At 44.4% G+C, this 24834-nt stretch overlaps 1 protein-coding gene across 2 annotated transcripts in view; it reads left to right on the top strand.

Annotated features, from left to right (window-relative positions):
- Window positions 1–474: 474 nt before the first annotated feature.
- The window catches only part of IRS1 (insulin receptor substrate 1), a 60083-nt gene continuing 35723 nt past the window's right edge, over window positions 475–24834 (top strand). For both annotated transcript variants that reach the window (XR_008381205.1, XM_053597177.1), the window contains exon 1: window positions 475–5250. Coding sequence is in view for 1 of the 2 variants with exons in the window: in XM_053597177.1 (XP_053453152.1) it covers window positions 1529–5227 (3699 nt within the window). In the remaining variant the exon portion in view is untranslated. The remainder of the gene's footprint in view (window positions 5251–24834) is intronic.

Genomic DNA, 24834 nt, shown 5'->3' with positions numbered 1-24834 from the left:
CCAGAAACCGAAATCCAGCTTTTTCATTTCCTGGGAGAAAAAGCCTTGACTAGAAACCTCCCTCCCAGGGGTCGATCTTACCTGCTAGGTAAGATCTAGCCAGCTCCTGCGCCCCCTCCTCCCTCGGCCCTCCCACTCGGGGCTCTGCAGCCGCAGTGCCCCCCTCCCGTCGCCTCCCGTCCTCACTCCTGCGTCTTTCTGAGCTCGCCCCCCTCCCGTTTTCCCAGACTCCCCTCGTGCTTTGGGGTAGCCACCCAAACACCCCGCCCGCGCCGCCGCGGGGATTCCTGCGGGCCGGGGGCACCCTGGGTGGCGCGCGGGCGGGAGGCGCTGCGTCCGGGCGAGCGGCCGCGCAGGGGCGCTGTCCTAGCGCTGCTCCAGGCCGGGCTCGGGCGCTGCTGCGGCACTGCCGGGGGGCGGAGAGGGGCGGGCGCGGGGCGGGCTCGGCCCGGGATGTAGAGACCCGGGCGGGAGCCTCCAGGCGGCTGCGACCCGGTTGCCGAACGCTGAGGCTCTGTCACGTGTTTTTCTCCTCCGAGTGAGACGGCGGCGCGGTCGGAGGGGGCCGGCGCACAGAGCCAGACGCCGCCGCTTGTTTTGGTTGGGGCTCTCGGCAACTCTCCGAGGAGGAGGAGAAGGAGGAGGAGAGAAGTAACTGCAGCGGGAGAGCCTCCGGGGGAACAGGCGTCTTCCCCGAATCCTTCCCAAACCTCCCCCCTCGCCTCCCGCCCTTGTCCCCTCCCCTCTTCCTCTGCCGACTGGAGCGCGGGGCAGGGATGAGCCTGTCCCTCCGACCGTCACCGGCTCCCTTGGCTGCCCAGTAGCATTTCTCATGGAAAAGCTACTTTCTCCGCCCGCCGATATGGGCCCAAATGGGGACTGCAGAGGACTCGTCCGAGGGAGGCGACATCAGCAACAGCCGCAGCGCCGCGGTCTCTGCGATTGAGCTGGTATTTGGGCTGCTGGTGGCGGCGGGGACTGTTGGGGCGGGGGTGGGAGGAGGCGGAGGAGGAGGCGAAGGAGGAGGAGGGAGAACCCTGTGCAACGTTGGGACTTGGCAACCCGCCTCCCCCTGCCCAAGGATATTTAATTTGCCTCGGGAATCGCTACTTCCAGAGGGGAACTCAGGAGGGAAGGCGCGCGCGCCTGGAGGGGCAACGCGGAGAGACCCCAGGCTGCCGCCGCCTTGCGCCGGACTCCAGCGGGGCAGCGAGAGAGGATGCATCTTTGCTCCCTCCCTGGCGCGGTGGCTCAGAGGAGTCTTGGCTCTCGGAGGATCGCGGCTGCACTCACCCGGGACCCATTGCCTACCCCCTTGGGCGTGAAACGCCCGTAAACTCCGCTCGGGCTATCTCCTTAGCGCAGCTGCTGCGTCCTTCTCCGGCGCCGGGGCCGCGTGGATTTCGGATCCGGGTTTCTGCCGCTTCCAGCCCTGTTTGCATGTGCGGGGCCGCGGCGAGGAGCCTCCTCCCCCCACCCAGTTGTTTTTCGGCGCCTCCGTCTGCTCGGCGGCGGTGGCTGCGGCAGCATGGCGAGCCCTCCGGAGACCGACGGCTTCTCGGACGTGCGCAAGGTTGGCTACCTGCGCAAACCCAAGAGCATGCACAAGCGCTTTTTCGTGCTGCGAGCGGCCAGCGAGGCTGGGGGTCCGGCGCGCCTGGAGTACTACGAGAACGAGAAGAAGTGGCGGCACAAGTCGAGCGCCCCCAAACGCTCGATCCCCCTTGAGAGCTGCTTCAACATCAACAAGCGGGCTGACTCCAAGAATAAGCACCTGGTGGCTCTCTACACCCGGGACGAACACTTCGCCATCGCGGCCGACAGTGAGGCGGAGCAAGACAGCTGGTACCAGGCTCTCCTGCAGCTGCACAACCGCGCCAAGGGCCACCACGATGCGGCCGCAGCCCCTGGGATGGGAGGCGGCGGGGGCAGCTGCAGCAGCAGTTCGGCCCTGGGCGAGGCTGGGGAGGACTTGAGCTATGGGGATGTGCCCCCAGGACCCGCCTTCAAAGAGGTCTGGCAGGTGATCCTGAAACCCAAGGGCCTGGGTCAGACGAAGAACCTGATTGGCATCTACCGTCTCTGCCTGACCAGCAAGACCATCAGCTTCGTGAAGCTTAACTCGGAGGCAGCTGCTGTGGTGCTGCAGCTGATGAACATCAGGCGCTGTGGCCACTCGGAGAACTTCTTCTTCATCGAGGTGGGCCGTTCGGCTGTGACAGGGCCCGGGGAGTTCTGGATGCAGGTGGATGACTCGGTGGTGGCCCAGAATATGCATGAGACCATCCTGGAGGCCATGCGGGCTATGAGTGATGAGTTCCGCCCGCGCAGCAAGAGCCAGTCCTCATCCAACTGCTCCAACCCCATCAGCGTCCCCCTGCGCAGGCACCATCTCAACAACCCCCCACCTAGCCAGGTGGGGCTGACCCGCCGGTCACGCACGGAGAGCATCACTGCCACCTCCCCGGCCAGCATGGTGGGCGGGAAGCCAGGGTCCTTTCGTGTCCGCGCCTCCAGCGACGGAGAAGGCACGATGTCCCGCCCGGCCTCTGTGGACGGTAGCCCTGTGAGCCCGAGCACCAACAGGACGCATGCCCATCGGCATCGGGGCAGCGCCCGGCTGCACCCCCCGCTCAACCACAGTCGCTCCATCCCCATGCCTTCCTCTCGATGCTCTCCTTCAGCCACTAGCCCTGTCAGTCTGTCGTCCAGCAGCACCAGTGGCCATGGCTCCACCTCGGACTGTCTCTTCCCACGGCGGTCTAGCGCTTCTGTGTCGGGTTCCCCCAGTGATGGCGGTTTCATCTCCTCGGATGAGTATGGGTCCAGTCCCTGCGATTTCCGAAGTTCCTTCCGCAGTGTCACTCCAGACTCCCTAGGCCACACCCCACCAGCCCGTGGTGAGGAGGAGCTGAGCAACTATATCTGCATGGGTGGCAAGGGGACCTCCACCCTGACCGCCCCCAACGGCCACTACATTTTGTCTCGGGGTGGCAATGGCCACCGCTACATTCCGGGAGCTGGCTTGGGCACCAGTCCAGCCTTGGCTGGGGATGAAGCAGCCAGCGCTGCAGATCTGGATAATCGATTCCGAAAGAGAACTCACTCGGCAGGCACATCCCCCACCATTTCCCACCAGAAGACCCCGTCCCAGTCATCGGTGGCTTCCATTGAGGAGTATACGGAGATGATGCCCGCCTACCCACCAGGAGGTGGCAGTGGAGGCCGCCTGCCGGGCCACCGGCACTCTGCCTTTGTGCCCACCCACTCCTACCCGGAGGAGGGTCTGGAAATGCACCCCTTGGAGCGTCAGAGGGGCCATCACCGCCCAGACACCTCCAGCCTCCACACTGACGACGGCTATATGCCCATGTCTCCAGGGGTGGCCCCAGTGCCTGGCAGCAGAAAGGGCAGTGGGGACTATATGCCCATGAGCCCCAAGAGTGTGTCTGCCCCCCAGCAGATCATCAACCCCATCAGACGCCATCCCCAGAGAGTGGACCCCAATGGCTACATGATGATGTCACCCAGTGGCAGCTGCTCCCCTGACCTTGGAGGTGGGCCCAGCAGCGGCAGCAGTGCTGCCCCCTCTGGGAGCAGCTATGGGAAGCTTTGGACAAATGGTGTTGGAGGCCACCACTCTCAAGCCCTGCCCCACCCCAAACCCCCCAGGGAAAGCAGCAGTGGCAAGCTTTTGCCTTGCACAGGGGACTACATGAACATGTCCCCAGTGGGGGACTCCAACACCAGCAGCCCCTCCAGCTGCTACTACGGCCCTGAGTACCCCCAGCACAAGCCAGTCCTCTCCTACTACTCATTGCCAAGGTCATTTAAGCACACCCAGCGCCCTGGGGAGTTAGAGGAGGGTGCCCGGCACCAGCACCTCCGCCTTTCTTCCAGCTCTGGCCGTCTTCTCTATGCTGCAGCAGCAGAAGATTCTTCTTCCTCCACCAGCAGCGACAGCCTGGGTGGGGGATACTGTGGGGCTAGGCAGGAGCCAGGGCTCCCATATACCCACCATCAAGTCTTGCAGCCCCATCTGCCTCGAAAAGTGGACACAGCTGCACAGACCAACAGCCGCCTGGCTCGGCCCACGAGGCTGTCCCTGGGGGATCCCAAGGCCAGCACCTTACCTCGGGCCCGAGAGCAGCAGCAGCCCCTGTTACACCCTCCGGAGCCTAAGAGCCCAGGGGAATACGTGAATATTGAATTTGGGAGTGATCAGCCTGGCTATTTGTCTGGCCCCGTGGCTTCCCACAGCTTGTCTTCAATCAGGTGTCCATCCCAGCTCCAGCCAATTCCCAGGGAGGAAGAGACTGGCACTGAGGAGTACATGAAAATGGACCTGGGGCCAGGCCGGAGGGCAGCTTGGCAGGAGAGCACTGGGGCTGAGATGGGCAGAGTGGGTCCAGCGCCTCCTGGGGCTGCTAGTGTTTGCAGGCCCACCCGAGCAGTACCCAGCAGTCGGGGTGACTACATGACCATGCAGATGGGTTGTCCCCGTCAGAACTACGTGGACACCTCCCCAGTTGCTCCTGTCAGCTATGCTGACATGCGGACAGGCATTGCTGCAGAGGTGAGCCCACCCCGGGCTGCCACAGCTGCTCCCTCATCCTCAGCTGCCTCTGCTTCCCCTGCTGCGCCTCAAGGGACAGCTGAGCCGGCTGCTCGCTCATCCCTGCTAGGGGGCCCACAGGGACCCGGGGGTATGAGCGCCTTCACCCGGGTAAACCTCAGTCCCAACTGCAACCAGAGTGCCAAAGTAATCCGTGCAGACCCACAAGGGTGCCGGAGGAGGCATAGCTCGGAGACCTTCTCCTCCACACCTAGTGCCACCAGGGCAGCCAACACAGTGCCCTTCGGAGGAGGGGCTGTAGTAGGGAGTAGCGGTGGCAGCAGCAGTGAGGATGTGAAACGCCACAGCTCTGCTTCCTTTGAGAATGTGTGGCTAAAGCCTGGGGAGCTTGGGGGAGCCCCCAAAGAACCAACCCAAGTGTGTGGGGCTGCTGGGGGTTTGGAGAATGGTCTTAACTATATAGACCTGGATTTGGTCAAGGACTTCAAGCAGCGCCCTCAGGAGCGCCCCCCTCAAGCGCAGCCTCCCCCACCCCCATCCCCTCATCCGCCCCTGGGCAGCGGTGAGAGCAGCTCCACCCGCCGCTCCAGTGAGGATTTAAGCGCCTATGCCAGCATCAGTTTCCAGAAGCAGCCAGAGGCCCGCCAGTAGCTCAACTGGACATCACACAGCAGGTGCGTTTCATGGTGGCAAAGTCAGGAGACAAAACTGCTTTTAACCTTGTGCATGAATTCTATTCTCCGCCTCCACCCCTTCCTGCTCTTCCCCACTGCTTCCTTAGGGAGAATGCACTTACATTCTTAGGGCAGGCAAGATGCTCACCCCACAGTGACACCTGGCAAGGAGTCAAATAAACATGCAGGAACAGCCTCAGGAGGGCTTTTTCATTTGAGAATTCCCAAGTGAAGCACTCTGGTAGGATTTTATAAACTTACATTCTATGATGCCAGTTCTGAGGTTTGTAAAGTTCATATCCATGTATAAGAATCTCAATCTCTATATTGAAATTTTCTTTTAACTATATATTTAGGTCAGGCCCTGGAAGGGACAATTCTACAAAAAAAAAAATAAAAAAATTGTTAATAGTGGAGCTAAAACTCTTCCTTTATGGTAGTTTCTTGGAGCCCTTAAGGGAGATCTTATCTAGTTACTCTGTGTACTTTGGTCTCGTGATTTCCCAGTTCCAAGGCAAGGTATACAGAAAATTGATTTCTATTCCTGCTACTCTAAAAAGATTCAGGAGGAAAAGAAAGCTTTTTAGGCTGACATATTTAGCGGGAAGTACCTATGTCTGTGATCTCTGAAGAAAATAATTATAGGTGACATTTTCTTTTTGTTCCTGTACTAGGATTTGTAAAATATTATTCATACACTGACTCACCATCCCGCAGCATGGCCACTGTTATACAGGATATGCAGTAAGCTCTGTATGCATCTGGGACCCATTATTAGTTAAGAGTTATGGAAGTTCATCCCAGGGTGTCTGGCTTACAGTTGTCTCTTGCACTGAGATGTCGTACATATCATTTGGGGCCTACAGAATATCTTCTGTAAAATTACTTAAGATTTTTATGTTGAAAAGAGGGCATAGTAATGAACATGGAGTTCTTGTTTTGCATTGAATGTAAGGACTAAATTGTGTAACCTTCACTTTTAGGATATTTGTTTTTCACCTTTAAGTTCAAGAGTAGATACCTTAGTAAATGTTGAAAGTTGGCTTTGGGTCTTCTATAATGAAAATGAAAAACATTTGTAATAGGAAATTAGCCTGTCCTTCCTTCTGTTGAGCTTGTTTTCTAGCGCTCATAATTGTGGGTAGAAGAGAAGAGTATAGTTTGCAAATAATGTGATGAGTTGGCATTGCAGAAGTTTCCAGCATTTGGAAACACTTTATTCTGTCTTGTGAATTTCATATGTGCTTCACAGAATGAACTTTGAAAAATATTAATTTTTTTATGTGTCCATTCATAAGAAATTAATTTGTGACTTACGGTTCTTATAGATAGGTATTTATTTATTTTGTGGTCAGAGTCTCCTTGATCCTGTTTCTAATATTTGACCCATATCATTCTCTATGTTGTAGAACAAGATAAAGGTTTTTGGAAAAACTAGGATTTTAGGTAGCTGTTAGGAAAAGCATTTATTTGATCAGTAGTTGTTTCAACATGTTTTCATCATTAACTAGAATAAAGACTTAAATTGTGTATATCAGTGTCAACAGTACAAATTTTGGTTATTTCAAATTGATGCTTTTGGGAGTTGGGCTGTAACACTTTAACTATTTATACTATAAAGTACTTCATTGATAAAGTAATGAAAACTGGAAAGAAACAAACCTAGGAGAACTAAAATTTTGGTTTTAAAAGAGATGAAAAAAAAGATTAAGAATCAGTAAGTTTCTCTCACCTGCTTTCTTAATCATAAAGTAGAATAAATGATGTTTGCGCTGTAGAAAATTGATGTGCAAATAGAATTTTCTGTTTTAAAAAGGGCTGTAAGATAAAATTCTCCTTATGTGGAAGATTAAAAAACAAACAAAACTCCAACCTTCTCCTATTCTTATTTTCGTTGGGAAAATATAACATTCTGGAATAATCAGATAATCATATCCTTAATATACATAATTCTGGACTGTAGAATGGCAGGAAATTTCTACAGTGTTTAAGGTGTAAATGTTTGTGTGCCTGTGTTTTAATTGGGCACCAAATGCTACCAGCACCTTTATATCCTCAATTCTGCTTGCTTGCTTTTGCCCTGTTGAGTTTAAAGATGTTATTTGATAGTCAGTTATCATCTGAGAAGTTAGACCTGTGAGTGGCAAACAGCTTCTCTAAATGAATGTTAGTTTGTGAAATAATCGTCATCCTCACTTCCTCGGCAATGGCCCTCTTTGCTTCTATTTCTCATTTCTCCGGTAAAGCTTGAAACATGGTGAAATGAATAGAGGTACCAAGAAGGGTGTGCTCTTTCTCCTAACCTCTCGGGGTCTAGTTCTGTATGTTAATATTTTTCATTGTTTACTGAAGGAGAACACGTGTGAAGCCCTGTGCTCAGGAGCGCAAGACTTGCTGGATCCCTTCTATTTAACATCCAGTCCAGCAGCCTTTTTTGTTTCTCCTTTCTCGCCTCAACCTGGGTCTCCTCTAACTTAGTCCTGACCTGCTAGTTTTCCACCACCACCTCCTCCCATTCCCTTTGTTTCCCACCTCTTCTTTCATGTTTCTGACGTTGGCCTGTTTGGCTTCTCTTCAGAAATTTGCGGTACGTGTGGCCTGCTCTCTACAGAGCAGAATTGAGAGCTGAAGAAGGCGGGCAAAAAAGGGCCTCTTAGACTGGGTCAGGGCAGCCCCGCCACCTTTAACCGGCATCAATTTGTGTTTTAGTTCTGAAATTGCAGCTGGGCAGATAGAGCAGGCTTTCGAAAAGACCCGAGTCATCCCTTTTAGGTCCGGTTTTTGCTTTTTGTCATTCTTTGTTATGCCCAACTCTTAAAAAGAAAGAAAGAAAAAAGGATCCGGCCATTTCTTTCTTTCATTGTATTTCTTTTTTGTGATTTCTGGGATTCTGTCCCACCACAACCACCTTCCCTATTCCCTCCTCCTTCCCCAAGCTGTGTGGCCTTTCGGGCTTAGGGCACACCCTCCCTGTCTTGGCACTTTCCCTTTTCCAGGTCACCTTCGCTTCCCGCATTCCTCCCTTTTTATTTGGCAATTGGCTCCCCCTCCTTCCTGCTGGCCCCTTTAGCTGAGGCAGCCCTCTGGTCTCCCGCTCCCGCCGGCTTCGGGTCGCCCGGGGTAGCCAGGCCCCTTCCCAGGCCGCGTGGTCTGCGACCGCGAGCGAGCCCCCGCCCTTTGGGCACCTGGTTGCAGCTACTGGCCCTGGGCGGGCGGGGCTGGCGGGACGGGCGGGCGCTGATTGGTCCCGGCCAGAGCCAATCAGCGCGAGTAACCGCCCAGTTGCAGCAGGCGCGGGGCGGGGCCCTCGGGCTTGGGTCCCCAGGCGGCGGCGAGCTTGGCTTCCTGGGGCTGCTTTACTCCCTTCTATCTCCCTCTAGATTCCGCTGAACTAAGCCAAACACCCCCTCCGCACTGCGCTTCCACCGCAGGATATTATGAGCCGGGCCACGATCATGTATTTGGACCGGAATTCGCAAGAATGAAAAAGTCCGATCGGCCGCCCGGAAACACACAGTTCCTCTTATATTTAATTGAGAAAAATCCAGGCTGTGACCATGTGACGTACCCCATTTTGTTTCCGTCCTCTCTTTACTACGGTTTACTACGAGGCCATGTTCCTCCTTCCTGTCTCCAAACCCGCCAGCAGGAGGGAAGCGACTGCACGTGGTTGCCTGATTGGTGGGGTGGGCTCGAGGTTCTTATATTTACATCTTTTACTAACGGGAGGGAGGAGAAAATACAGTGCTGTGGCTGGCTTTGTTTCGGGTTCATTTGGCTCGAAAGTGCCCTAGGATTTTATTGAGCACCTGCAGTTTGCAAAGCACCTGAGCTCATCGGATCCAGGAAAACAGCCTTGTACACTGTGGTGGTGGGCTCAGAGTGAAAGGAAAACGCGGGCTACAGCTCGCAGATCGTGAGAATTTAGAGATTGACTACAAGGACTTGGGTAGTGTGCGCCTTATGTTCCTTATTGAGGTTTGGAGGAAATGCTGCTGTGTTCTCAAACACTGATTGGTTGATTGATATATATATATATATTTTTAACTATTGACAACTTAAGTGACCACCCCTCAGGTCAGGCTAGGCAAACAGATTTTGAAAGCTGCTAGGTTTATGTTGTGCACTTTCCCATAACCAAAATTATGTGCGATGCGTTACTATATGGGTTGAAAGTTGTGTTCAGATTTGTCCTTTCTAAAATAAAGGAAAAGAAATGGCATGGAGGTAGTTTCACCTTCTCCTTTCCAAATAAGCATTTCTCACCAGCCAGCATCCCTCTTGCATCACTGAGGGGTAAGCTTCCAAAGGGAGCACTTTCCCTGCAGTGCAGATTGAAACATCATAAGTGAAAATGTACTAAAGTGGGTGTAAACACTATGTCCCAGTACTGCTGCCAACCAGTGGGAAGGGGTGTCTCTGTTGTTTCAGAAAACTTAAAGCACCTAATAATCTTTCTAATTTCTGGCATTGTTTAGGTAGCTTTTTATTTTAGAAAATGAAAGCATAATAAACTCCATTTACTATAGTCATTTATCTGAGTGCCCCCTAAACAAATACTATCTTCAGTATTACCTTACAGGAAGAGATTCTCTGATCCAAAAGGGCATGCCTCCCCCCCCACCCCTTTTTTTTCTTTTCTTCTTTCTCTCTCTCTTTTAGTTTTGGTTTATCAAAGTACCTGGAAAATATCTTTGTATTATCCTGAATGATGCAATGGAAAAAGCAGTTCCTGGGAGCCAGAGAGGTCTTGAGCTCTAACACTGCCCTTTACTAGTGGAGTGACCTTGCAAGTCACTTAAATCCTCTGGACCTATTTCTTCATCAGTAACTTGAGGTTTTCATTCTAAATTATTCTAACCTCCTTTGCAGCTCTAAATATAGGCATGTTTTGGAGAAAATGACTGATATTCTTTAATGGGTCAGTTATAATGAGAATTTTTTTGAAGGAACTGTTGACAGAGTTTAAAGCATTCAAATATCCTGTTCTGTCCAGTTTTTGCTTTCAGATCAGACTGGGACCTGGAAGGAAAACATTCTGTTTGTTTCAGGCCTGATTTCAAACTTTCTTATTGGGGGAGGGCATTTTTAAGGTAAAACAAACCTTAAGACAAACCGTCCTGATTACACTAGCCTTAAGTTTTGGTAGCATCTCTAGACTGAATTAGCTTCCTCTTCCTCCTCTCACCCCCTTTCAAGAATAAAATCTGACCAGGTGCAGTGGCTTAAGCCCGTAATCCTAATGCTGTGGGAGGACAGGGGAGAGGATCCCTTATGGGCAAGCGTTTAAGACCAAACTGAGCCAGGGCAAGACTTCATCTCTATAAAAAATGGAAAATGTGTTGATGTGGGCCTGTTGTCCCACCTTCTTGGGAGGCTAAGGCAGGAGCATCACTTGAGCCTGGGAGTTTGAGGTTGCTGTGAGCTATGATGATGTCATACACTCTAGCCCGGGCGACAGAGCAAAGACCCTGTCTCAAAAAATAAATAAGTAAATACATACAAAACTAAAATGTGTGGGAATGCAAGTCATCTTGCATGTTAAGGTCAACTGTCAGAAATATCCTACTGCACCTCCAGTGTAGGTTAAGCTTTAACCAGTGCATATCTGTGACATGATTCTAGTCATTCTCTGGGAAATCCTCCCTTCTTGTGGGTGGTCTGTTTGTGGAAATCTGAGAAGCATTTTTGGGAACTATAGAAAGTCTTTCACAATTTTTTGTTTAGTTTTATTTTCTCTATTAGGTGTGTGAAACAACTCAATACTTCTCTTGCTGACAAAATTAGTGTTGTCCAGCCTCTTTATAAATTAGGATTTTTGGTAAGTTGATTGAGCTGTTCAGCACTTTACCAACTCAGTATTATCTTGGCTGTTGAGTTGCCAATATATTCAGGAGCTCTGACCCTTTTTGTACCTCCATTTGGATTTCATAAATAATTAGAAGTATATTGACTAATTCAGCACTTTATTGACTTATTCTTTTCTAATCCTCCTGCTATAATCAGATATATTTCTCAGCTGAATAGTATATAAATGGTTCCTTTTATTTTGATGGGTTTGTAATTTAGCATAATGGAGCACTTCACAATTCTAAGGTTTTGTTTTGTTTTGTTTTTTTAAAAAAGCCATTTCCTCAATTATTTCCTTATGTTACAGAGTTACTGGAAATTGTATTCAAGGAAAATAGCTTCTTGTGAATTCAGTTTGAAGTCAGTTTCACACTAAAGTGTCTAACTTTTTTCATACTAATACTTTTTTTGCATTTAAAGTGATACTCTATCACGTTTATAATTATGTAATTGATTTATTATTTCATTACCTTATGAGTTGATAGCTGTGTGGCAGATTTTAAAAGCTCTTTTTAAAATGTTATTGAAACATGTTCAAACGGTGTAATCATACTGAATTTTAACTTAACAGAATTACATTTAATGTTAGTATGGTATAATAATAGTATACTAATTTCCAACTAATGTGAAATAGTTACTAAAAGTTATTGTAACACTTTTTAAAATGATAGGCTAGTAAGTATCATTTCTGTAGTTCTATTCTTGTATTGTGGAAATGGTAGTATCTCTTGTCATTCTTTATTCATGGAAAATGGGGGAAGATGGATTAGATAAGTATAAGGTACTATCATCTATGGTAAAAGGAACATTTTCCATTTGAATAATATTCTTTCTGCAGGCTGTGCTGTAATGTATTTGTTAAAGTAAATTTGGTTGGGCAAATGTTATTTGTGCTTCTTTAATGAGTCAGTAGTCTCTGAATAATAGAGCTTTTAAAAATGATGTGTTTTTGTAGAAAAGGCTACTTTTTCAACCCCCTTTCTGTATTTTCATTCATGTGGCAATAGAGTAGAATGTGAGGGTCAGACTACAATTTTAGTTGTTGTCTATCTTGAAGCGGAGAGGAGATTCTGTGGTTTTATTACCCTATCCTGAATGTTATATTGAGTTAGCTGAGTTGTGTTGCATTCATTATTTTTTTTGTTTTTGTTTTTAGCATTCCATGTTTTTTAAAAAGCTATATAGATATACATATTCCCTTCCCCTACTCCAGTTTTGTTGTTGACCAAAGAATACTTTGACATGAGTTCTCTGATCCTCTTTGACATATTTATGTCATGTTGCTGAATAGTATCACTTAATCTTGAGAACTTTTGTTGCAATTGTTGAAATGATCAAAGAGGCATTATTTCCCTCCCCCCCAAATATATGGCAAACAAATTAAATTTTTCACAGAGGGTTATGAGTTTTACTTTAGAAAAGATATGATATAAATGAGATAGGTACCATGTTTTTAAAAAGACATTTGTTTAATATAAAAATATAGCTGTTAGTTGAAGTCCAGTAGAAGATCCAGTGGTCATTGTGTAGTCAACTGTCAGTCATCTGATCTTCCCTAATGATCACCCTTCCCTGTTCATTTTCAAATCATTTGTAGAGCTTTCTGGACATGAAAAGTAATGATGCTTACCCTTGAGTTTTAGGGTTGTGAAAATAATCAGAAGATAAGAAAGTCTTTGGTATCGCCAGCCCAACATAAATCATCTGTGCTTGACCAAACAGGCCCCAAACCACTTTTCCTTGTTCTCCCTCTCTCCTTCCTTCCTTTTCTTCCGTAAACACCACTGAGTACATATTATATTCCAAATAATACGCCTTTTGTTGAAAGTTGATGAAGGTGAATACATGGAAATGAAAAAAAAAATGGGAGAAAGGATATCACTGAAGTAGTTTCCAAATTTCTTAGGATATAACTTACCTGGGGGGAAATGTCTGGATTCAGAACTTGTAATCTATGAAATTTGGCATTTTAAAAATAAACTTGAAGGGCAGAAATACCGTCTACCTTGAAGTTTTGTTATTTTTCTTAATTATCCTACCCATGGCTTCTAGACTGAGAATAACACCAGCATACGAAGTAGTTGATAAGGCCGTTGAAACGCATTAGGAAAGACATAATACTACCAAGCAGCAAGAAAATGACGTCTTTGCTTTAGATCTTTAGTACAAGTGAAGCAGCCCAGAGGAGGGGCCCCGGTATTATATGAACAGAGGTTGGGTGGCAACTTGGTATGGCAGGTCAGTCATAGAGAACATAGCATGGGGGTGGGGGGGCACGAATAAAAATTTTGAAGTCTTGCTGTCTTAGTTTTATTATATAAGGAGGATTTTTTTCCCCCTTTGGGTGGTTAGTTTTTATTTTTAGTAGGAAAAGGCTGTTACCCTTTGAACTTTGGCTTCTATGCTTACTTTTGGCTGTAAGTAGAATGTGCTGTGCGATGTCATCATTGCCTTTGTAAACACACTTGCTGTTTTTCTGTTTTGATGATGACCACCAAGTTTTATAATCATTTGCTAGGTCTAATCATGTATTTTTTCCCGCATGTGTGTTTGATATAGACAAAACCTACACATGCTAAAAAGTGGTTTAAAAAAAAAGAAAAAAAGGTACAGAGCAAAAAAATCAGGCACTCTCTCTCTCCCTCGTCCCCAGCTTCTCATAGGCCACTATCAGGGCTTGGTTCTTGTTTATCTTTCCAAAGGTAGACTGCTCATAAATTTCCATGCCTCTTTTGAATCCTCAGGTTCAAAAAGTTGCTAGTGATTAACCTCATATAACTCAGTGAAAGGGGAAAAGCATTGGTTAAGAAATGATCTACTTTTCCAAGTTTGTGCAAATTAGAAAGAGAAAGATGTCTAAGTTTTCAAACATTACCTTTCAAAATCTTTATTATTACTTTTTTTTTTTTTCTGTTCATTGTCATGGTAGTATTCAGGCACTCACCACCCCAGACTGAATGAAAGCTCTTACAGTTCTAGTATAGTGTGGTAGGATTAAATATAAAGATTAAGAATCCTTTTGAAGACTTTCTGGACACCAATGTCTTATATTTTTGAGAGTTCAAAACAATTGATGCTTTTTGTTGGATTGGTCATTGACCATTTAAAATTTTTGGAGCATTTTAATTTAGAAACAAAATTACATACAAATAATTAAAGAAATTTCTTGATACTGGTGATCTCTCACTCATTTGCTCCAGAATTATTATTATTATTATTTTTTTTTTTTGAGACAGAGTCTCACTGTACCGCCCTCGGGTAGAGTGCCATGACTCCACATGGCTCACAGCAACTTCTAACTCTTGGGCTTACGCGATTCTCCTGCCTCAGCCTCTGGAGCAGCTGGACAGGAGTGGAATTTGGAGAATCGTACCTCCGAAGGAGAATGTGTATTGAATTTCTACTTTCAAAGAAAAGGAACTTCTCCAATGGTCAAAAACATTCAGGAATGATCCCTATTACTCTTTCTGATTGTGGTCCAGAAAGAGTATAAACAGGATAGGGTAGCTCTTGTTACCAAATAGAACTTTCAAGATTAAGATAACAGATAAATAACATTTGAATCGGAATTATCAGTGTTTGATTTTTATGTGTGAGTTATCAATAAGAATATGCTAATACAGGGCGGTGCCTGTGGCTCAAAGGAGTAGGGTGCCAGCCCCATACACTGGAGGTGGCGGCCCCATACATTGAAGGTGGCCAGTTCAAACTTGGCCTGGCCAAAAACTGCAAAAAAAAAAAAGGAATATGATAATACACATAGTAATAGTATTGTTTTTCTTCCTAATTAGTATCTAGAGTAAAGAGGAATGAAATTCATCAACCTGAAGGCACTTTAAGAAAAAGAAGTTTTATATATTCTAGCTCTCTAGTATTGTAGGCATATATGTCATTTAACATTTGAGGCATAGCAAACCACCCAAACTAAATGCTTTAAAACATCAGTCATTTATGAAATTGTACTCCTGTGTGTTGGTGATTTGGCTGGTTTTAGTGGGGTGGTTCTTCTGCTTGTCTCACTGAGGTAAACTCATGTTATTTAGTCACCCAGAGGGTTGGCTGGGGGCTGGTGATTTAGAATGCCCTTCCTAAAAAACTGTGGTGGATGATTCCGGCTGGAGGTTAGTGCTTGGTATTGACTGGGCCACATGTCCCCAGCAGGCTAACCCAGACTTCACATGATATTGGATGTGTTACCAGCAAAGCCTAAGTACTTTTCAGGCCTCAACTTGCTTTTTTTGTTTTTGAGAAAGAGTCTCACTATGTCACCCTTGGGAGAGTCCTGTGGTGTCACAGCTCACAGCAACCTCAAACTCTTGGACTTAGGCGATTCTCTTCCCTCAGCCTCCCAAGTAACTAGGACTACAGGTGCCTGTCACAATGCCTGGCTATTTTTTGGTTGCAGTTGTCATTGTTGTTCAGCAGGCCTGGGCTGGGTTCGAACCCACCAGCCTTGGTGTGTGTTGCCATTATCCTAGCCACTGAGCCACGGGCTCCGCCCTACTTTAAAGCTTCTGATTTGCTACTCTCCAAAGAAAGTCACATAGTAACAGCCAGTTTCAAGGGGTAAAATAGAGTCACTACTTCTTCATGGAGGAACTTTTTTTTTCTGATTTACGACTATATATAAATGCATTTACAAATACAGTTATTTTGTCATCATTAACATTTATCAGTTGCATGTTGAACATTTAGAATAAAATTATTCTTAGATGTTCTAACGAACAGTTTGTTTTGGATGAAATAGCAGTAATTTCTTTTGTGATAGGATAGTATCACTTTTTCATCTTAGATTTTTTTTTTTTTGCAAAGAATATGATCATTTAACATTTCCTTCAATAAATATTTATTGAATTTATACCATGAGCAAGGCAGTGGAGACTGAAAGAGGCATGTCCCTGTCCTCATGGAAGGGTTTTAGAGAGCAAAAATAAACAAAGAAATAGGCTACTGCAAAATGTAGTATGAGGTATGAGTATGTAGTATGAGGACGAAGTGTCCTGAAGCAGAACAGTGGGCAGTACTTTAAATGTGGGGGCAGGAAATGATTTCAGAAAAGAGTAAATAACACAGTTCTATCATTCAGGTTTATGAAGGGGAAACAAATGTTTTTATATCTCACGTTCTGTGGACCAGTATAGATTCAGGTCTTGGGATGGCATCTCCTTAGCAGTTAGATCTCACTTTTGAGAATACCTCTGATCGGATGGGTGAAAGGCCATAGCTCACCTCTAAGAAAAACATAAACAATGACTACTGAGGTTTCTAGTCACAGAGGCTGTTGTCTATTTTTAAGGTCACTGGTGCTTTGTGAAAAAAATGTTTGTAACGTTTGTCCGAGACACCTACTATGGAGGATTACACTAACAGTCTTCAGATGGCTTACATGGGCCCCAACAAGGAAACGTAACTCAGAGCCAATGGTCCCTTACCCACTGTCCCTTTACTGATGGTGTTACCTCTCACTGAGGGGGACTGGCTGGCTGTCCCTCACTCATGTAAGGAGCAAGGCCAGAGGAGAACTGACTGAGAGAAGTAGACTTTTTGTGGGGAGAGGTCGAAAGCAAAGGCTGAGAGGGAGTCAAAGACTGAAATGGTTCAAAGGGGCTTCTCCCACCTGAACACGGTATCTAGATTTTGACAATGCTGGTTATTAGAAAGCAAAATGCAAATGGTTTGCCACATCCCTCTCAAAGCAAAGCCTCTGCTTTTGCTAACTTTCTACCCAGCTCTTCTTTCAATCAGTATTTATGGTTTTCTTTTACCAGAATCTCAAATGCTTTAAATATTCTTGAGGTCACAGAACACAACAACACAGGACACTGTACCAGACCTGTGGGGTGGTGGGCGGGCGGGAGAGCCGTGAAGTTTTGTGCAGTGGTATTTTTACACTGTGCTCTTGGCAGCTTCGTTCCTTTGACTCCCCCTCTCGTGCCCATGTGCCCCCCTTCCCAATTCCAGCACACTCTTTGAACCAAGGCTAAACAATAACTTCCTTTCAAAGCAGATCCCATTCCCTCTGGTTAAATGAAAGGATATTAATATTACATTTTTAAAAGAATGGGTAATGAATTAAGTTTAGAAAATATTTTGCTTCCACTAATAGGGTATCCTGGAAGTCATTCCAAGTACACATGTAATTAAACCTTTTTCTTTTGCCTAAATTCCTCCCCCACCCTCCCCACCATGTGTGTGGAGAGGTGGGAGGAGAAAGTTTGTGGAACTGACAGTCCAATAAAAAAGGTTACATTCCCAAAACTTGGTCTTTAAAATTATTTTGCAGCCTGAGCCTTTGGTCCCTCTCAAGTCCTTACAAGGGACGACCTTCAGAAAGTGTGCGGGCTTGTTGTTTCTCGGGCCTTTGAACTGAAGGAAGAATGTGTCTGGAGAAGGAAAAATGAATGGCGGGTGCTTTTAGCCTGCAGCTTGAAACCGGCTGGAGGAATGTCATTGTGTCTTCAAAGCCTGCTTCCCACCATGCTTTATTAGTTAGACGGACTCTTGGAAGGCATCTTTGCATTATCAAGTACACAACAAAACCCCATGCCACCCAATTCGATCTAATTCACTGGCTCCTTTCAGGTGGATTGTTAATTAATGTCTCTTTTCTAAGAAAAGAGCCCCATTCCACTGCTTTCTAACCACCCTAGGATAGGATTTACAGTTACTTGCCAGACAGGAAGGAATCTTCAGCCCCCAGACCCCCCACTCCCCCAGCCCGCCCAGCCCGTGACTTGGGGAATATTATTTTTTTTAAATAACAACAGAAGGTATTTAGGAACAGCTCTTAACTATGAAAAGTTACGAATGGATTTCTAGCCCAAGTGAGTAAAATTTCATATGCTTTGTAAAATCAGTACATTTTAGTGTTGAAAGAGAGCGCCTGAAGTATTTTATTAGCTGAGTTCAAGTATGCCTGCCACTCTGTCTCTTTTGTTTAGAAAGTTTACCCCTTCCTGAAGGATCTTGCCATAAGGCCTGTTCTTGCTGCAGTTACTGATTTATGCCACTGTTTCCTACTAAAGGTTCTGAGCTGTTGGAGAGTAGACTTGCCACTGATTTCGTGGCTCCATCATTTGAGTTGGTGCTCAGCATTTGCCAAAATTGTAACATGTTTATCAACAATTCAGGGGAGAGTTTTGAGTCAAGGGAGGGAGTGGCTTTAGAAAAGTCCCAAACAAAACATTAGTGTGGATATATTTCGAGTACCTCTGACCATTTCATTTCTGTTTAATAATATCAGATATATTAAAAACAGGCAAAAAAAAATCATGAGTCCTTATAATCTGGTATGAAAACTTGGATAAAATTAATTATAACCCCATCCTTCCTATGTCTGCAATCCCAGTGTATCTTAATGTTTTGGGTACTTCCTCTGTTCCCCCAAACCATTCTTTTGAAGATTGACAGAAATGTTGCTTTGTTTTGACAAGATTTATTTCTCTGCTTCCAACAGTAGCTTATCCACTTTTATTCTACTAATATATTTCTTCTGATGTTAATTGTAGCTTACTGATCTAAGTTACAGTGTAGCATTTTCACTGAGGTTTCAGATATCAAAAGCTATGAGAAAATTATTTGAAAAATAAGTATTATGTCATAGCTACCTCTGTTTTTAAAAAGAGGCCAGTTATTAAGTTGGTGATTCATAGAGCTTTCTCCTCCATGTCCCTTTGTTCCATCTTTTTGTTCCCCTTGGGTATATTGTTCCTAATTAGCTCTTCTACTAAACCAAAGGTAAGGTCTGGGAAAAGGAATTAAATTTAACTGAATCCATTTTGCCAATGTGGCACTTGCTAGCTACTCTGCTCAATTGTCACCTCTGTCTGGGAAATTGAATCTAGTTGCTACGATTTGAGAATTTTCATCTATGGTCTCCATTTTCATTTCCACACTCAAGTGAGGCTGGTATAGTGTGATGGCCAAAGTAATAGAATGTGTGCTCTGAGCTAGTTTGTCAGCTATTATAATAATTTTTCTTAAATATTGTCTGACATTTCAAGTGTTGAGCTAAAGCTTAGGGTCTGAACAATTGTGCATATAGCAAGACATTTGTCACATTTAAATATGAAACCCTCAACTCCCCAGATTTGTAAAATAAATGTTTGATTCTATTTTAAATAGGAGTTCAGTTTTATTGGCCCTTCACAGACATTTTGACATGTATGTTACTTTCTAAAACTTGAAAATGTTTTCCAGTGGTTCTGGTACTGAGCTAGGCTGTATCTCTGTCTGCCAGCCTGGCTGACTAGATCTGAATGCTTAGTGGAATGAATCTGGCATTTGGTAGATCCTGTTTGTTGTACCTAGATGCTGAATGAGTGAATGTTGGACCATATGTTTTTAAAGTACAGTATGGGAAATATACCAGCACCTCATTTATCTGTAGCCCAGAATCATACTCTTTTTAGGAAGAGAGTTTTTCCTTAACTACCCTGTTTCCCTGAAAATAAGACTTATTTTAAGGCGTGCTCCCAAAGATGTGCTAGGTCTTATTTTCAGGGCACATCTTATCTTTCCTGTAAGTAGGTCTTATTTTCAGAGGATGTCTTATTTTGGGGGAAACAGGGACGTTACTACTGCCTGACACTTGGTGGGTACTGAAGATTGTCTTAGATTTTTCCATACGTTGCATAATTAGGCTTTTGTAAGTACTGCACCAGGAATTTGGAAGAAATAATAACTGGTCATGAAGATGGTAGTGGAGAATTGCTGAAGATACTGATGTTTAGACTGGAGAGAATGTTCTGGTTAAGTCGTGCAACAGGGAGTTGGTGACTTTCTACTGAGTGCCAGGCATATCCCTAAGTTCTTTTTTTTTTTTTTTTTTTTTATTGTTGGGGATTCATTGAGGGTACAATAAGCCAGGTTACACTGATTGCAATTGTTAGGTAAAGTCCCTCTTGCAATCATGTCTTGCCCCCATAAAGTGTGACACACACCAAGGCCCCACCCCCCTCCCTCTGTCCCTCTTTCTGCTTTCCCCCCCTCATAACCTTAATTGTCATTAATTGTCCTCATATCAAAATTGAGTACATAGGATTCATGCTTCTCCATTCTTGTGATGCTTTACTAAGAATAATGTCTTATAACTGTGGAGAAAACAGACAAAAATTGAACTTTCTTTCTTGAGGACTATCTGAGGGAGAAGGCTATAAAGGACTCACTTCTCCAGGGAACAAACAAGACCCACGGAGAGAAGTAACAGGGATTTCTGGCCCCGTTTATGGACTTGAGGGATTGACAGTGCTGATTCGTACATGGGGTTCCCTGTAGAACTCACAGCTTCCTTTGATCTGGATGTAAGAACATCACTGGCACTCATGGGTTTATTGGTTGTGGTTAGAGGTACCTTGTGACTCTTAAATGATGGAAATGCAGGTTTTCCTGATGTAACAGCAGGATATAAGAGAAAAGGAAATACGAGTTGATGTGTGTCTGCTTGGAAAAGTTGTCTTATGTAAAAGTCAAGATCTGGAACAGGTGACAATTGGGAAAAGGATGTTAGGGCTATGTGGCATCTTTGGGAGGCCGTATAAAGACTGGGGCTGGCCACCAGTGAGGTCACCAATGTGCTTTGGGCTATGTGTGTATGTGTGGATAGGGAGGAGGAGTCAGGAATCATAGCTTAACTTGAAACATTGGATGTTAGTAATTTTCACTGATAGCAGTATTAAGAGTTTTCTTTTTAAGGCAATTATGTAAAACTGGGACTGTGTGCATACTAATCTTTTCTTTTCCAAAATTTTGTTTGAAAAGTCTGTTAGAAAAGTAGTTAATACATTTGCTTTCTTCTACATTTATTCCTTGTACAAAATATTTGGAAGGAAAGACTAGTATCTTGAAATTGTTCTTCTGTGAAAGGCTTTTATTTTGATATTACCATAGATTTTATACGTAAAGGTCTTCAGGCATATTGCTGCTAAATCCATATAGTGCGAGAGGAGATCCCATGATTTTGAGGTTGCTTTTTCTAGTGGATAGCAACTTTTATGGTGAGGAAATTCCTTTGTAGCTAACTTAAATCTTTCATTCATATGTGAAAAAATTTTCCTCATTCTGATTTTATTTTATTTATTTATTTATTTTTTATTGAGACTGAATCTCACTACGTCGCCCTTGGTAGAGTTCTGTGGCATCACAGCTCACAGCAACCTCCAGCTCCTGGGCGTAGGTGATTCTCTTGCCTCAGCCTCTCGAGTAGCTGGGACTACAGGCGCCTGCCACAACACCTGGCTATTTTTTTTGTTGCACTTTGGCCAGGGCTGGGTTTGAACCTGCCATCCTCAGGCGCCCTACTCACTGAGCCACAGGCGCCGCCCATAATTTCCTTTTAAAAAATTCTGTTCTGGGAATCCCATCCAGAATACTGGCTGACATTTAGTCCTTAGAGTCCTTGGCTTTTCCACTTTGTAGAATGTCCCTCAGCTGGGATTTGTCTGATGTTTTCCTCCTGATCAGACCGGGATCATGTTTTGGGGATGCATCTCATCACATCATATCAAGTGTACCTACCATCAACATGATTTATCAAGATTGATACTGACCTTGGCGCCCTAGCTGAGGTCGTCAGGTTTTCCCACTGTAAAGTTACTCTAATGTTCCCCCCTTTCCATACTGTACTTTTTGGAAGAAATTACAATACGCAACACGCTCATGGAGTGAGCAGTTATCTACATATTTAAGGGGGGATTTTTCTATATAGGAGATTTGTTTTGTCTTATTTATTTTTTATTTCTTCAATCCTATTTATGTGAGTATAGACTCATGGCTGCTCATTTTATTCTTTGGGTATTATGATACATTTTGTTGCTTAAATCGTTCCAGCTTTATGTCCTTCAGCTGGCTCCTGTGTCCCTTCCACATTTGCCCATGATTGTGTGGTTTTGTTTTTGTCTTTTTTTGGAACATTTTCATACTTTCTAACGCTACAAGATGCTATAGGATCACATTGTTTATTTCCTGCCACAGTTCCAGAATCATCCACTTCTTTAAGGATCTGTGGTTCCTTTTACTGGAGATTTGTACAGTTGGCCCTCTGTGTCCCTGGTTTCTGCATCCATGGATTCAATTCAACCACAAATATTGAAAATATTCAGGAAAAAATGGTTGGTTGCATCTGTATTGAAAATATACAGACTTTTTCTTGTCCCTATTCTCTAAATATATAGTAGAGCAACTATTTACATAGCATAAGTTATCTAGAGGTAAAGTATACAGAAGGTGTATAGATTATTTGCAAACATTGCACCATTTTATATAAGGGTATCCATAGATTTTGGTATCCAGGAGGGTCCAGATACTGAGAGCCCACTGTAGCTAAAACCAAGATCTGGCCACTAGTTATGTTTGTTGCTGCTAGGGTATCATTTCTTGTTCACTCTCTCAGGTGATAGAGCAAGGAAATATAGGTATATACCAACCCTTATATACACATATACACACATGTCTATATAGACACTGTCTGTGTCTATACTAAGCTAAGCATGAATTTATCCTGCTGCCTCTAGGTCTAATTCTTGTCCACCTGGATCAATCAGGGTTGGGGAACCTGTGGCCTTTTTAGATCCTTAAGTGTGGCCTTTTGACTGAATTCAAATTTTATAAAACAAATCCTTTACTTGTCTTAATATAGTCTGTATTTGGTATTTTTTAAATTTATTTTATTTTATTTTTATTTGTACATATACATGTGTTTATTAGGTTCCATATTTTTGCCTTCACGAAATTAAAAAGGCTTAAATTTTGATAACCATAACAATGTTTAAAATAAGAACAAAGAAACAAAAACCTCGTAAAGAACGAACAAACATAAATACATTCAGAAAAGGAATCAGATAAAAATATAAGAATTTATATTTAAATTCACTTCCCACTGCAACAGTGAAAAACCTGGCTGCCACCCTCCCTCATCTCTGTCTGTTCAATTCCACTACATTATGTATAATAACAGTATCAGAAGTGTTGACTTGTATTCCTGTGAGAAACAACTTTATCAACTAGAGCACAGTGTTATGTCCAGTTTCTTCTGCTTTTCGTCTTAGCAGCTCCCCTTATTTCTGTAGTTACGTAGGTCAGCACTTTGTTCCTCTACCCCTTTAATGGAGGTTGTGTCATGTATTTTTAATACATTTTAATTCCTTTTTTTTGCAATTTTTGGCTGGGGCAGGTTTGAACCCAGCACCTCCGGTATATGGGGCCGATGCCCTACTCTTTGAGCCACAGGCGCCACCCCATTTGAATTCTTTTGTCCTTTTGTCATAATCTGTATTCCATCCTGGGATCACCGACCGACCTCCCAAATGATTTTTTTTAATTTGCATACATTAAAGTTTATTGTTTGTGCTATAAAGGTCTATGAGTTTTGACAAATGCTTAGTGATTATAGTCATTGTTACAGTATCATACAGAAGAATTTCCTGTGCTTTGCCTGTTCAACTTTCCCTTTTCCTTCCCAGCCTCTGACAATCACTGTTCTGTCTCTTGCCTCTATAGTTCAGTCTTTTCTAGAATGTCACATAATCGGAATCATTGCAGTATGCAGCTTTATCAGGCTGGCTCCTTTTACTTAGCAATATTCACTTAAGATTCATCCACGTGTTTCTGATAGCTTGCTTCTGTGTATGGCTGACTGATACCCTTGTATGAAGGTACCATAGGTTATCAGGGTAGCTACTCTTTCATCAGTTGCTTCTCTACATGTGTTTGAAGACTTTGGTGAAGTCAGCTCTCAGTTTTAGGTTTTAGTCATCATTCTTACTTTATAAACCTTTAATTCATTTTGTGTTTTTTCCCAAAGCCCAGGATGTTTTTTACATTTTTTCTCTTGCTTAGAATTATCCAATATTTTGTAATATAGTGTTTCAGACCAACCCAGGCACAGTTAGAGATTTACCTTTTGATTTCCCTATGTTCTCCACATTTTAATCTGCTCTGTGTTAGTGTCTGTTTGTTCAATGACAGTAGAATGTTATAGATTTATATACTATTCTGGAGCCACTGGAATCATTAGAGTCTTAAATTCTCTTTCTTAAAGGACAGAGCTGTTTGAATTTTTAAAATAAGAGTGATTTGAACCCAATTACCAGTTGTCTTTCTTTAGTTTTTTCTTAAATTTATTTACTTTTTATTTTTTTGAGACAGAGTCTCACAATGTCACCCTGGGTAGAGTACTGTGGCATCATGGCTCGCAGCAACCTCAAACTCCCAGGCTTGAGCAATCCTCTTGCCTCAGTTTCACAAGGAGTAGCTGGGACTACTGGCACCTGCCACTATGCCTGGCTAGTTTTCTATTTTAGTAGAGATGGGCTCTTGCTCTTGCTCAGGCTGGTCTTGAACTCCCGAGCTCAAGCAATCTACCTGCCTCGGCCTTCTCAGAGTACTAGGATTACAGGTGTGAGCCACTGTGCCCAGTTGTTTTGTTTTTTTTTTTTTTTTTTTTGAGACAGTGTCTCACTCTTTCACCCTAGGTAGAGTGCCATTGCATCATCATAGCTCACAGCAACCTCCAATTATTAGGCTCAAGTGATCCTGTTGCCTCAGTTTTTCTATTTTTAGTAGAGATGGGTCTTGCTCTTGTTCAGGCAGGTTTTGAACTTCTGAGCTAATCCACCTGCCTCTGCCTCCCAAAGTGCTAGGATTATAGGTGAGAGCCACCACACCCAGCCTAGTAGTCTTTGTTTTAAACATTATTTTGTGATTTTGGCTTAGTATAGTTACATTTTCATTCTTTCT

Source organism: Nycticebus coucang, chromosome 7 (genome assembly GCF_027406575.1).
Source record: "Nycticebus coucang isolate mNycCou1 chromosome 7, mNycCou1.pri, whole genome shotgun sequence".
Lineage (NCBI taxonomy): Eukaryota > Metazoa > Chordata > Mammalia > Primates > Lorisidae > Nycticebus > Nycticebus coucang.
This window is presented reverse-complemented; position numbering and strand designations above follow the sequence as displayed.